This window comes from Fopius arisanus, unplaced genomic scaffold, assembly GCF_000806365.1.
Source record: "Fopius arisanus strain USDA-PBARC FA_bdor unplaced genomic scaffold, ASM80636v1 scaffold00092, whole genome shotgun sequence".
Classification (NCBI taxonomy): Eukaryota; Metazoa; Arthropoda; class Insecta; order Hymenoptera; family Braconidae; genus Fopius; species Fopius arisanus.
The window spans coordinates 357213-369162 of NW_011887831.1; the positions used below are offsets into that span (position 1 = coordinate 357213).

An 11950-nucleotide genomic window follows, 5' to 3' on the forward strand; every position below is an offset into this window, starting at 1 on the left:
TGTTTTATCGAGCCGAACACTATTACATCTTTTAAATTAGGGATAATGGGATGAGAATAAAGAGAGAAGAAGAATTAATAGGTCAGTTTTCATGAATAAGCGGCAAGAAGGTAATGTCGCAAGTCAAATAATGTCCGGTGAGTCAAATTCAGTCAGAAAAATAATTATAGTGGCTGTTTGCAAACTTTAAATAATGGAATTGACTATTCGATTGATGCGACATTAATATCGTAGGTCAAATAATGTCGGATGGGTCAAATGAGGATTTAATCCTTCCGTGGCGGTTCCCATTTGACTGAATCGGCTCAAATATCGTGGGATAATTACGACAACCGTTATTCTACATCTTCAAATAAAAATGAACGTTTCATTTTTTATCGTATTTCTTTTACCCGGTATAAATTACACTCTTTTTTTTCACTGGTGGCTGTCTAGCGTGCGAGTCACGTAATCGTCACACAAAACTTGTTGGTCGCCGATGGGGATTCGATCTGGGCCAATCCCCCTTTCCTCGGTTGCATTGAAAATTTGTTTTATTGTAATTCTGCCTTCAGTACAGTTGCATAATAGATGTACCAATGACACGTACGAAATATCTGATGGTTTTTGGGCTTTAATTTCGTCATTTGAATAATGATCAATCAGTCGGGGATAAATGGACATGATGAGGCGGAAAATAACCTGAATTATTTAATTAATTAATCAGCTGATCCATCATTTATTAATTTAATGACGTCTTGCGTAACTTAATAATGCCGATGAAATCGCAATTTAACCCGGGTTTTTGCCCGTTACAGGTGGAAAATTAACCGAACATCTAGAAAATCAGGAATTTAATTCCTTATTCGGAGGTAATCGTCAATCGTGACTACTGCGAATCATTAGAGCGGCCCATTGGCTTCACGTATCGACATGTTTACGCGGAGAAAGTGTTCGCCATAGAATAATCAATTATAAAATTTGTGCAAACTCAGAGGTGAAATCCCTGAAAATACCTGGGGAGAATAAAATCGATCGAAGGCGGGGAATAATCGATCTATTGTTTGATCTGCATTACACGGGGAATTCCAACATCCGTAATCCGGATTCACTTTCGCTAGACCTATTTATGGAATTTTTCATAGATCGATTTTTCCAACGCCCGAGATTGAGTGATACATCATTCAACATTTCCGCAACAAATTACCAGTTCGTAACGTGGGATTAAAACAAATTAATCTCTTCAATCGAATGGTCTCGATAGAAATAAATTAACAATTTTTTATCTGGTTTTCTCATACAGAATTTATAAATTCGCCTGTGCCAATTGATATTTCGATTGATGCAGCATTAATGTCGTGGGTCACCTGGAATTTCCACCGCTGATTTGAGAGAGAATTTCTAATGTTGAATTTGCTCAGTGTCAATTGGCATTTTCTCACTGAATCGACTGGATTTTTGTCATCAAAATAGTAATGAGCATCGATGGCTAAGCTTTCACGGCCAGCCTTGTCGATGCATACCTTATACACCTCGACTTTCCCCAACGAGTGAAATGAACGAGGTATAACAAAACATATTCAACCATCCAAGAGACCTTGGAGTGAACGCAAGAGGAGTGGGCCAATCCATGTGAGAGAGGATAGCAATAGTGAACAAAATATGTTGAATAAGAAAAAAATACGTCGGATATGGCTAAGCATACGGGAGTGGCCTAGCCCGAGGAATGTCACTCGCCAATCGACCAGATTGCTCACCACAACTTGAAGATATGCACGTCACAAATGTCCAAATACCGAAGAAACCCGAGTGGAAATAAAATTCTCACCGCCAGTCAAATTATTGCACACCTTAAAAAAAATCCATAAATACATTCCTCGGAAAATTCCTTGGCTATTCCTTCAACCCCTCTCAATTTATTCCTAAACGATCGAAAGTGATTATTGCGCCTGAAGGTTGAGTAGACGAAAAGGTACAAATAGGTTTCAGAAATCTACAGCGATAAATGGAAAAATTCTATCACTTCTCACTGGTTGTTTTTGCCGAGACCTTGCAAAAAATTTCGTGGAAAAATCAAATAGGCTTCTGATGAAATGCCAATCTCCTATTCGCCGCATGAAGAACAAGCTGAAGACCTTTAAGTAGTCGCGACGGCATTAGAAAACGAAATGATAGAATATTCCCAAGCCTCTAATGTCTCGAAAATTGCAGAGATCCATTCCCCACAAACAAGGCTAACCCGAGAGAAGCAAAAAAAAAAAATAAGCAATGGCTCAACATCGTTTGATATACCTTGGGTGAATGTGGAAACAGTAATATACATAAAGGAGAAAATGTATATAATGTCCTGGCTAGAATAAACCTCCGGGACAAGGCCAACCACCACCGTCAATGATAAATAACTCTCGCGATTTGTTTTTTTTTTCTTCTATTTTTTTCAATAATTTCATTGAAATCATCTTCATCCTCCTGCGAAATTCCAACTGCTCGAGGCTGAAAACCAGACACTTTCATGGACAATAGTCAATATAAGGCTAATGTTCTGTGACTAATTTGAAAATTATCACGTTTCTTGCAGTTATTCCTTTTATATTACCATCAGTCTAATTGAAAATTTCTCTTTCTCTTGTGGAAAAAGGAGTTAAGAAATTGTGAGAATTACGGATATTAATTGGGAGTTGATTATTTCAGCAGTGAAATTATTTCGAGTGAATTTTCTTGCTCGTTCGAGCGATATCTCAATTCCAGTCATTATCGCGTTATTTTTAACTAATAGATTCACAGTTCAATTCAATATTATTTTTGCTAAAGAACATGAAAAAAAAAATCTCTCAGATAGAGATCGTATCGTTTTCGGACACCCAGTTCATCCATTGCTGCACCTATTAACCCTCGACGTCCAAAACAACCCCCAATACAAAATCAAAATGACTTACCCTGGGTTTTAATAGCCGGAGCCAAAATCAACAAACACCCTGCGATGAAAAAATAATCAAGCCCTCCAGGTCTTGTGCGACCAGGTGGTCGTGTCTCTCGACCCATTCCGCACCGGCTCACTCGATCTTCCAAACTCAAAAAAAAAAAAAAACAACTCGCCACTGCAATAATCACGTTTCACTCACGTTAGACTGAAAAAAAAAAGAAACCAAAAATCCAAAATAATTCGTCTAAATCCTAAAGTGATGCTCTCGCTTTTTCGAAATCCAAAATGTTCTCGCTATATCACACAATCATAATGCCTCATCATTCTCCACTCGTTCTATCGAATGAAAACCTATTCAATCGGTCAACCTATTTTTTAATCAATTGATGATTAATATATAATAATCACTCCGTTAACTGTCATGCCCAGTGCTCCAGTGTGAACTGACTTTTCAGTCACAAGTAAGAATCCCAGTAAGTCCCCAACTGGAGAAAGGTACCCCCAGCTGGATGGTCTTAGGTGGTCCCTGGTTCGTTCATCGCAGCATTACTTAGACCATTCCCACTCCAAAAGACTTATCCAGACTCATTCCCCTCTCTCTCCTCGCACCCGTTTTTCCTATCATTCACCAGGCCTGTTTCTTCTCGTACCCGGTGTTGTACCGTGTTTTGTACTTGTCTGCAGTACATCGTGATGCCTCAACATCTGGGATGAGACCCGTGGATAGGACAACAAACCCGGGGAGAGACCATTTTTTTAATCAATGAGATGACAAAAAAAATGGAATTCTCTCTTGTGATGTTGCTCTTGTTATTCTCGGTGAGATTGGAATGGACTGATCTAGTAGAATTCCTCGATGTACCGTATTTTCTTGGAGTAAGTAGCGAATGGAGGAGGCGCATGTGTGGGTAATAGTGAGTAGGTGCAAGCGGAACGTTGTGCAAGGTGTCTACACTATATTTGGATTTTATGGGTCTGATAAATTGTCCGTTAGATGGGCATTTGAAATTATTTCGGATGAAGTTGTCGCCATTTTTGACACATTGTTTATTTATTTTTTTTATAAGCCTAGTAGGTGTAACATTAAATAGGCTGTTCAAAAGATGGCCGCACAGGTGATTAAAAATGGTAGATAAATTCAGTGAAATTTGAATTCACAGGGGAATTAGTCGTAAAGGCGAATGAGGAAAGGCCAAATATCAGTCAGGTGACCATCAGGTGTGCAAGAAGTCGACGAGTCTCGTCTGGGCGCGACCGGAGGACCTACATTCGATTAACACGGAAGAGGTGGTGCTTGACACTCCTGTGTCCCCTGTATTACCAAAAAGATACCTCTGGATATCCCAACGCAATTGCCACTGAACCAGCACGACCCCCTTTTCCTCCATCATCTAGCTGACCCCAATAGGCTCGATATGAAAATAACATTTATTTTTCAATTATTAATATCATTTACCCAGTGGTAATTTCGAATGCACTCTCTAACTGCAATCATTCATACCGAATGTCCGTGTTCTCAGCTTACACGCGTTAGTTCTCGGGTTTTTTTTTCTTTTTTTTTTTAATAGGCTTTAGTCTGCTTTTAGAAATATCAACTTTTACAATTTCACGGAGGGGGGGACCGGTTTCAGATGAATTTTCACCAGCTGGGGCAGGTTAATGCGGTAGAGTATTTGTTATTATTATTTTTGATTGGAAAATATAAATTTCACGGTGTTTAATTGAAAATGAAAAGTAAGGAAGAAAGGAAATTTAAGGAATCTATCGTGATACGTAACAAGGCGTAACCGTGAGCTTCCTCCTGTTTTTCCGGTGTTCTGAGTTTTGTTCCTTGAATTATGCAACGTGGAAAAACAACGTGTCAGTACTGTGGATTATTTCTATTGTTCGATATGAATTTATGTGACAAACACTTTTCAATTAGTTTCAATTTCACGAGCTGTTGACTGGAACAGAAATCATGAAATTTCGAATTTCACTGAGAGATGAGGGAAACTTCTCATTTTTCAACATAAAATCCAATGATTCAACACCGAATTAATAACTCTGATTTAATTTCATATCAAATAAATTAATAACATATAGATGGAAAATGTGGAAGGGCAAAATCCCAAGGTCACGGCAAGAATCAAATCCAAATAATCGGGATTGTAGGTCGATAAGAATGTGAAGAAAGTTTAAAATTAATTATTGGTCCGGAGAGATAGTCGAAGGTACCTAGGGTAGAGATACCTCGAGAATATCCGCAGGCCGTATCTATACATCTCAACCTTTAGAGACTTTCACTTAATAGTCGCTACTTGCTAGTCCCGAGGATTCCCCTCTCACCCCCTCACACATCATTACTTTAATTGTGAATGGCGTGGTAAATAGCCTCGACGAAATTCCCCTCATGATGTGGCAATTTTTATTTATTTTTTCGCAGTATTTATTTGTCCATTAGACGGTGAAAATTCAGGGAATTTCGACTAGACGAGAGCCAACTGTCGGTTTGAGAAGTGATTCGGGTATCCGGGAATCCGAGGATCCGGGTCAGTGGAACGTAGAGCGCACGTTCTGCTTGCGCTCCTCTGTACGATAATAAATAATGAATAAACGACTGCGGCAGATACAGCGAGTCCCAATCCCGAACGTGCGGTATTTCGAATTTCTTTTGAGAATATTTCCAGTGAGTTTCACCGGAGAACCCCAGAGGGGATCGTTTCGGCTCCCATCATCTCTCATTTCAAATTTTTTTTTCACTCTTTCCAGATTAATATGCCACTTATCGTACGAGTTCATCCTGGCAATCGATATTTTTCCGATGACCGATTTTTTACCTTTTCTTAAACTTCTATTTACATTCAATTTTTTTTTTTCCATTTAATAAATTATTTCTGCAATTCATTTTATTATGAAAGTATTTAGTGAATATTTTGACTTCCACTGAAATATCATTCTGAGTAAAAATGTTTTTTATCATTTTAATTCTTGTTGAGCTCTTTGGAATATTCAGTGGAATGTTTTGAAGAAAGCGAAAGGTTTTTCTAATCAGCTCTTTCGTCCGTGGAATCTGAGACTCTCCCTTGAAATGTATCGATGATCATTGGGAAATCAATTTCTCCTGTCAGTGAGACTCGAAATTCCCAAAACGTCACCATTCATTTAAACAAATCATATCATTAAAAAAAAATGGAAAGATTGAAATAAAAAAGGACGCACCGTAGTTGAATAATTGTAATTATCTTTAATTACTAATTTGTCACATGTTTCTTTCCAAACCGACGAAAACTGAAATTCGGGAGATAGCGAAGTTCTCCGTCCCATTTCCTCAGCATTTCGCACTGAGAAGACACCAAAATATTGGGAATTTCTGTAAAAAAAAAACGACAAAAAAAATGTCAAGCAATGAAATGAATGAGTTAATTAATCAATTAATTAAAATTAATTTTTGACCAATTAAATTCGTTCGATTCAGACAAATTATTTGAAAATAAATTAAAGCATGATAATACAGATATTCATATTAATTAATATTATTCATGGGTAGGAATTAATTAATTTCGAGTACCTATTCCTGGGCCATTATATTCCTCCAGTTCCCTCTCCTTCATCATCCTGAGGATATCCTCACGACTAGTTCGACTCCTGTTCCTCTTCCCCAGTTTTCCCTCAACAATTTTCGACATCTCCTCATCGTGCCTCGCAATGTACCTATAAAATATAAATCGATAAATCTCCACGCGATATCTCGTAATAACCGTTCATTAAATGAAAATTGAATTTGCCTACTTCTCCAGCAATTCACCAGTCAGATTTGATGGATAAGGGCAGACGTCTGGTATCATGTGTTCACGGATCCACATCATTTTTTCTCGTATCAAGTTCTGTTTCATTGAACCGGTTTGCTTTGCATTCACCCTATTTGACGCTCTGTAATTACCCCAATTACGTAATAATGAGAAATTGTGAAAATTTTGGTAATTGAGGAAAAGTAATCATTACTTTTTACTCTTTTTCGCTATTGCCAGGACTTTTCGACTGTTTGGGTGTAGCAATTTCTTCTGTTTCATAAGCTCTTTTTTCATTATTGCTGACTGGAACAGAGACATTCATTTTTTATGAAAATTACATCAACGTCATTTTATTATTAATATTTATCTTGAGAACAATAATTTTGAGACAAAAACGACAGAAATATTCTTTCTGCATAATTAAAATTCTCACCATTTTTGCAGTATGTTTTTTATAATTTTAGATTTTTCGGGAGAACTTAACCTGAACAACGACCTCTTGAATTAAAATATCGATTTACTTGACTTTAAATCGATAATTCTTTATAATTATTTATCACGATGAATTGACAATTGTATCAGAGATTGAGAACAGAACGTACAGCTGCGAAACACGTGGGTCACACGTTAAAAAACACAAGAACAATTGTTTTTTTTTCTGTTAGGACTGCATTATCGACTTTGCAATGACATAACCTTCAGAAATATCTTGCACGTGTGTCACTGTCAAAACTGCACTCCACGTCGTAGTTACCTCAATTGTTAATAAATTACATTGCACTCTAGAAAATAAAAAAATGTCGGGAGTAATTATTGAGAATCAATTTAGTGATGCGAGTGACTCAGAAGATCTCCAGAGGTAAACCCCAAGGAAAAAAAAATAATTCCTGAGTTGTTGGAAAAAAAAATTTCCTGAATATTTTGAGTGTTATTTCCAGAATCGATAGGTTAAAAGGGAAACCATCTTGGTTGGAGTCCCCCGAGGATACCCCAGTAATCGCAGACCTCCACCTGGAGAACACAAGCGACGATGAGGATAGTGTCGACCTGAGTGAGGACGAGTGGGACCTGGAGGATTCTCCATGCTCCAAAACCTCGAACACCCAAGCAGCCTCCCACAAGATCTCGAGCTTCCAGCCGTCAGACAAGCTCTTCCGTCGTTACTCCAATAAAATAAACATCGAGAAGTACGAAGGGCCATCCTTACCCCACAGTGCAGCCAACGTCCTCATCGAGAACACGAAGAAATATGATAAGGACAGACTACGACGAAAGGACAAACACGATCGTGCAACCGTCGAGCAGGTGATGGATCCGAAGACTCGAATGATTCTCTTCAAGATGCTGAACCAGGGGATCATCCTAGAGATCAACGGCTGCATTTCCACGGGAAAGGAAGCCAATGTCTATCACGCGACATCCAAGACAGGCATCGAGTTTGCTATTAAAATATATAAAACATCGATTTTACAATTCAAGGACAGAGACAAATACGTCAACGGTGAATTTAGATTTCGCCATGGGTACTGTCGTCACAATCCCAGGAAGATGGTGAAGACCTGGGCTGAGAAGGAGATGAGGAACCTGATAAGACTCAATCAGGCAGGGATCAGGAGTCCAAAGCCTATTATGCTGAGGAGTCACGTCCTTCTGATGGATTTCATCGGTAGTCAGGGTTGGCCTGCGCCAAAGCTCAAGGACGTTCTCCTCAAGTCCTCAGCACCTAGGAAACTTTACAGGGAGTGCGTGGAGATGATGTGGCGGCTCTACAATAAATCGAGACTGGTACACGCAGATCTCAGTGAATACAATTTGCTGCATCATGAGGAGTCGATTGTTGTTATTGATGTGTCACAGGCAGTGGAGCACGATCATCCGATGGCTCTGGAGTTCCTCAGGAAGGACTGCAATAATATCACGGAGTTCTTTAGGAAGAATGGAGTGGCTGTGATGTCGGTTAAGCAGCTTTTTGATTTTATTACAGATCCAACTGTCTGCGAGGAGAATATGGATGAGTATTTGGATGCTGTTGCTCAGAGGACGGGCCAGGAAGGTGGGGATGTCGACCCTGAGAGGGAGGTCGATGAAGAGGTTTTCAAACAGGCTTATATCCCGCAAAATTTGGCACAGGTGAAAGTCTCGAAATTTTTTTTGGTTTTTTTTTATATTTAGGAAATTGTTTGGCAATTTTAGGGAATTGCTGATTTTTTTCAGTTGATTGTAGATTTTGATGGGATTTTTATAGGTCATTGATGTGGAGCGAGATATCAAACTAGCCAAATCTGGAACTGATAGTTTAATTTATAAAACATTGGTGGGTCTTCGTGCAGATTTAAAAACAGCTGATAAACCAGAGATTCTGGAGGAGAATTCAGGGGATAGCGAGGACTCGGAGATGAGTTCAGATTCTGGGGACGAGGGCGAGACAAAATTTGTCAATGCATCGAGACCGAAGGACGAGACGCCAGAGGATAGGAAAGTGAGGAAAATTCTACGCAATAAATTGAGAATTCAAAAAATACGAATGGGTGGGAGGCGCTGTAAAATAATAAACGATTTCCTTCCTTTCAGTTGAGGAAAAAAGCTGTGAAGGAGCAGCAAGCGGAGAAGAGAAAAACAAAAGTGAAAAAACACGTGAAGAAGAGAAAAGAGAGGATTCAGAAAAAAAAATAAATAATCTAATCTAGTTCTTATCACTCGATATTACTCCGTGAAATAATGGGATTAAATAAAAAAGGAATAAGTACAACTTTTGTTTCACTTAGAGAAATAACTCTTCAGGCAATTGTTTACGAGTGGGAAAACTAGATTGTGTTCCTGGTTTAAGTACACTTTGTCGGGCTACTTGATTGGCTCTCCTGATCTGCTCCTCCAAGGTCAACTGCGGATAGTACGCCAGGAAAAAACCCAGAGCACCAATAAATGCATCCCCAGCTCCCTGAAAAAATCATTCCCCTCGTTCATTCTAAACTGTAAAATTGTCAATTTCATTTTTTAATGGAAATAAATTTCCTACCGTCGTATCGACAGGAGTGACGACTTCCACAGGCACATGGGTCAATCCCTGAGAAATTTTCGTTGCAAAAACAGCACCAGAAGCTCCTAATGTTATTATAACAGTATTACAACCTTTTTTAAAAAGAATATTCAAGGCACTTTGAGCATTTTCCAGAGTCAATCGTTCAATTCCAGTCATGAGCTCTGCCTAGAGTAATAAAAAGTCCAATTTATTCCATAATTAATCCCCTGATTAACCGATGCAAATTAATTAATACCACTTAATGGATTATTCAATTAATGAGTCAATCACCTCAGTCTCGTTAACGCAAAAAATATCGCAGTTCTGCAGAATCTCGGGATTGGGATTAGCAAATGCAGGTGCGCCATTGACAATTGAAATACCTGCACGTACATGAGATTAGATTAATGATTATTCGATTATTGCGTTGTGTTTTTACATTACCACAGCCTTTATACAGTTTTAATGCATGCAGAGTGGCATGCAGACCAGTTTCGAATTGTGCAAGCAATACAGAGGCCTTTTTTATTGTTTCCTGGGCCTCGTCTATATCTCTGGGACTCAACAAAGCGTTTGCTCCCAAAATTATCACTATACTGTTCTCCCCTGGGGATAGAAAATCCTCTGGTCAATCTAGATGTGTGTTTTGAGTGATAAAATTAAGAGTTTTACCATTTTCAGCTACTGTTATGTGAGCTATTCCACTTGACACGTTCTCCCGCAATTTTACGTGATTTGTGTTTATGTCGTGGGACTTGAGAAGGTCAAGGTACTCCTCCCCAAAAATGTCAGACCCCAACTGTTTGTTTAAATACATTATTATTAATTAATCCATTGTATTTTCGAATTTTTTGCCATTCTTGATAATGATTCGGTGAATTATGCAATTATTTCAGATAAAAATTGAATCGATGGATTTTTATAAATAAAATGAGATAAAATTAATCAATATAAATGGAATAGAAAAATGAATTAATTGAAAGAAGTAATCGAATAGTAATAAATTAAAATTAGAAAAAATTCTTCTGGAGTTTCAATTTAAAATCGAGACAATTAGAGAAAAAAAGGAAAAACTCGAGATTTTTTTTAATTTTTTAAATTAAAATCTCACCGATGCAACAAGAGCTGTTTCTCCTCCAAGTTTAGCAGCAGAAACGCATTGATTCGCCCCTTTGCCCCCGACTGTTCTCTTGAATTCTGTTCCTATGAGAGTTTCACCAGGTCTAGGTAATCTAGGTGAATAACTGGAAGAAATAGGATCGAGTGAACTCCAGGAGTTCCGAGAAAATTATAAAATAATGTCAGGAAGAAAAGGAATTGTTCCCCAGAGGAGGTGATACCTGGTGAAGTCGATCATGCAAGACCCCACGACGACGATGGACGTCGACATCTTTTCGATGAAATTCCCTGAAATTCGGTTCGAGTTTTGGTTTTTTTAAATATTTTCTCAGTGATTTTCCACCGGCCGATCGAGATGTCGAGAGAATTGTATCGTCTCCAAGCCATAAATAAAGACTGATAGAAAAAAAATTATGCAGTAGGGGAATAGCAGGGGTTTTATTATCTTATCTTCCTCATCAGGAAGAAATCAACGGTTGAGTCAAAGAGCATCGTAGTACTGCACCCCAAAAGAGGGAGGGCGCCATACGCAATGCTGGGGTGTTTTTTTTTAATTAACCAAGTTTTTATTGCAATGCTGGGGTGTCCATCAAGTCGACGGGGTGAATTTCATTTTCTGCAGTATGAATGTTCTTTGTTTTTTATTTGTTTTACTGAAATTTAGCCGACTGGAGAACGTGTGGAAGGGGGAAAACATATCTTGTGGAATTTCAATGAAAAAAATTATTCAATATGTTGAAGATATACCACTAATGAATTTATATTTTTAAACAAGCGCGTTATCCTAGCGGTAACGTGCTCGGCTAGCACGCCAACGGCCTGGGTTCGATCCCGCCGTCATTCATTTTTTTTTTTTTTTCATAATAATTCCAATTTTTTTTTGTTAATGGCAAATCAATCGAATTATTGTTTAAAAACTGAATACCTACTCGATTGTCATGCTCCCCTGATACTTTTTCTAAAATTTCGAATTTTTCACTATCAGTGAAAATTTCAGTGAATAGCTCCTCGATTGTCATGTTATCCTGATACTTTCTCAAAAATTTCGAATTTTTCTCTTTCAGTGAAAATTTCAGTGAATAGCTCCTCGATTGTCATGTTCTCCTGATACTTTTACAAAAATTTCGAATTTTTCAC

At 38.2% G+C, this 11950-nt stretch overlaps 3 protein-coding genes across 4 annotated transcripts; 1 reads left to right on the forward strand and 2 right to left on the reverse strand.

Moving 5' to 3' along the window:
* Positions 1–6108: 6108 nt before the first annotated feature.
* On the reverse strand, positions 6109–7200 carry LOC105270678 (translation machinery-associated protein 16). The gene is made up of 5 exons (XM_011311777.1): positions 7109–7200; positions 6887–6978; positions 6674–6814; positions 6453–6595; positions 6109–6254 (listed from the first exon to the last, which is right to left on the reverse strand). The coding sequence occupies exons 1-5, from the start codon at positions 7109–7111 to the stop codon at positions 6136–6138; spliced, it is 498 nt and encodes a 165-aa protein (XP_011310079.1). The 5' UTR covers positions 7112–7200; the 3' UTR covers positions 6109–6135.
* A 248-nt stretch (positions 7201–7448) lies between these two features.
* Positions 7449–9431, forward strand: LOC105270677 (RIO kinase 1). Of its 2 annotated transcripts, none has more exons than XM_011311776.1 (4): positions 7449–7534; positions 7614–8805; positions 8921–9154; positions 9247–9431. In XM_011311776.1, the coding sequence occupies exons 1-4, from the start codon at positions 7473–7475 to the stop codon at positions 9346–9348; spliced, it is 1590 nt and encodes a 529-aa protein (XP_011310078.1). In that variant the 5' UTR covers positions 7449–7472; the 3' UTR covers positions 9349–9431. The 2 variants fall into 2 exon arrangements, with proteins under 2 accessions (XP_011310078.1, XP_011310076.1); XM_011311774.1 differs by having other exon boundaries at positions 7451–7534; positions 7602–8805.
* Positions 9360–11291, reverse strand: LOC105270676 (ribokinase). Its single transcript, XM_011311773.1, has 7 exons — positions 11035–11291; positions 10806–10938; positions 10367–10493; positions 10139–10300; positions 9986–10077; positions 9692–9880; positions 9360–9613 (listed from the first exon to the last, which is right to left on the reverse strand). The coding sequence occupies exons 1-7, from the start codon at positions 11082–11084 to the stop codon at positions 9437–9439; spliced, it is 930 nt and encodes a 309-aa protein (XP_011310075.1). The 5' UTR covers positions 11085–11291; the 3' UTR covers positions 9360–9436.
* Between the last annotated feature and the right edge of the window lie 659 nt (positions 11292–11950).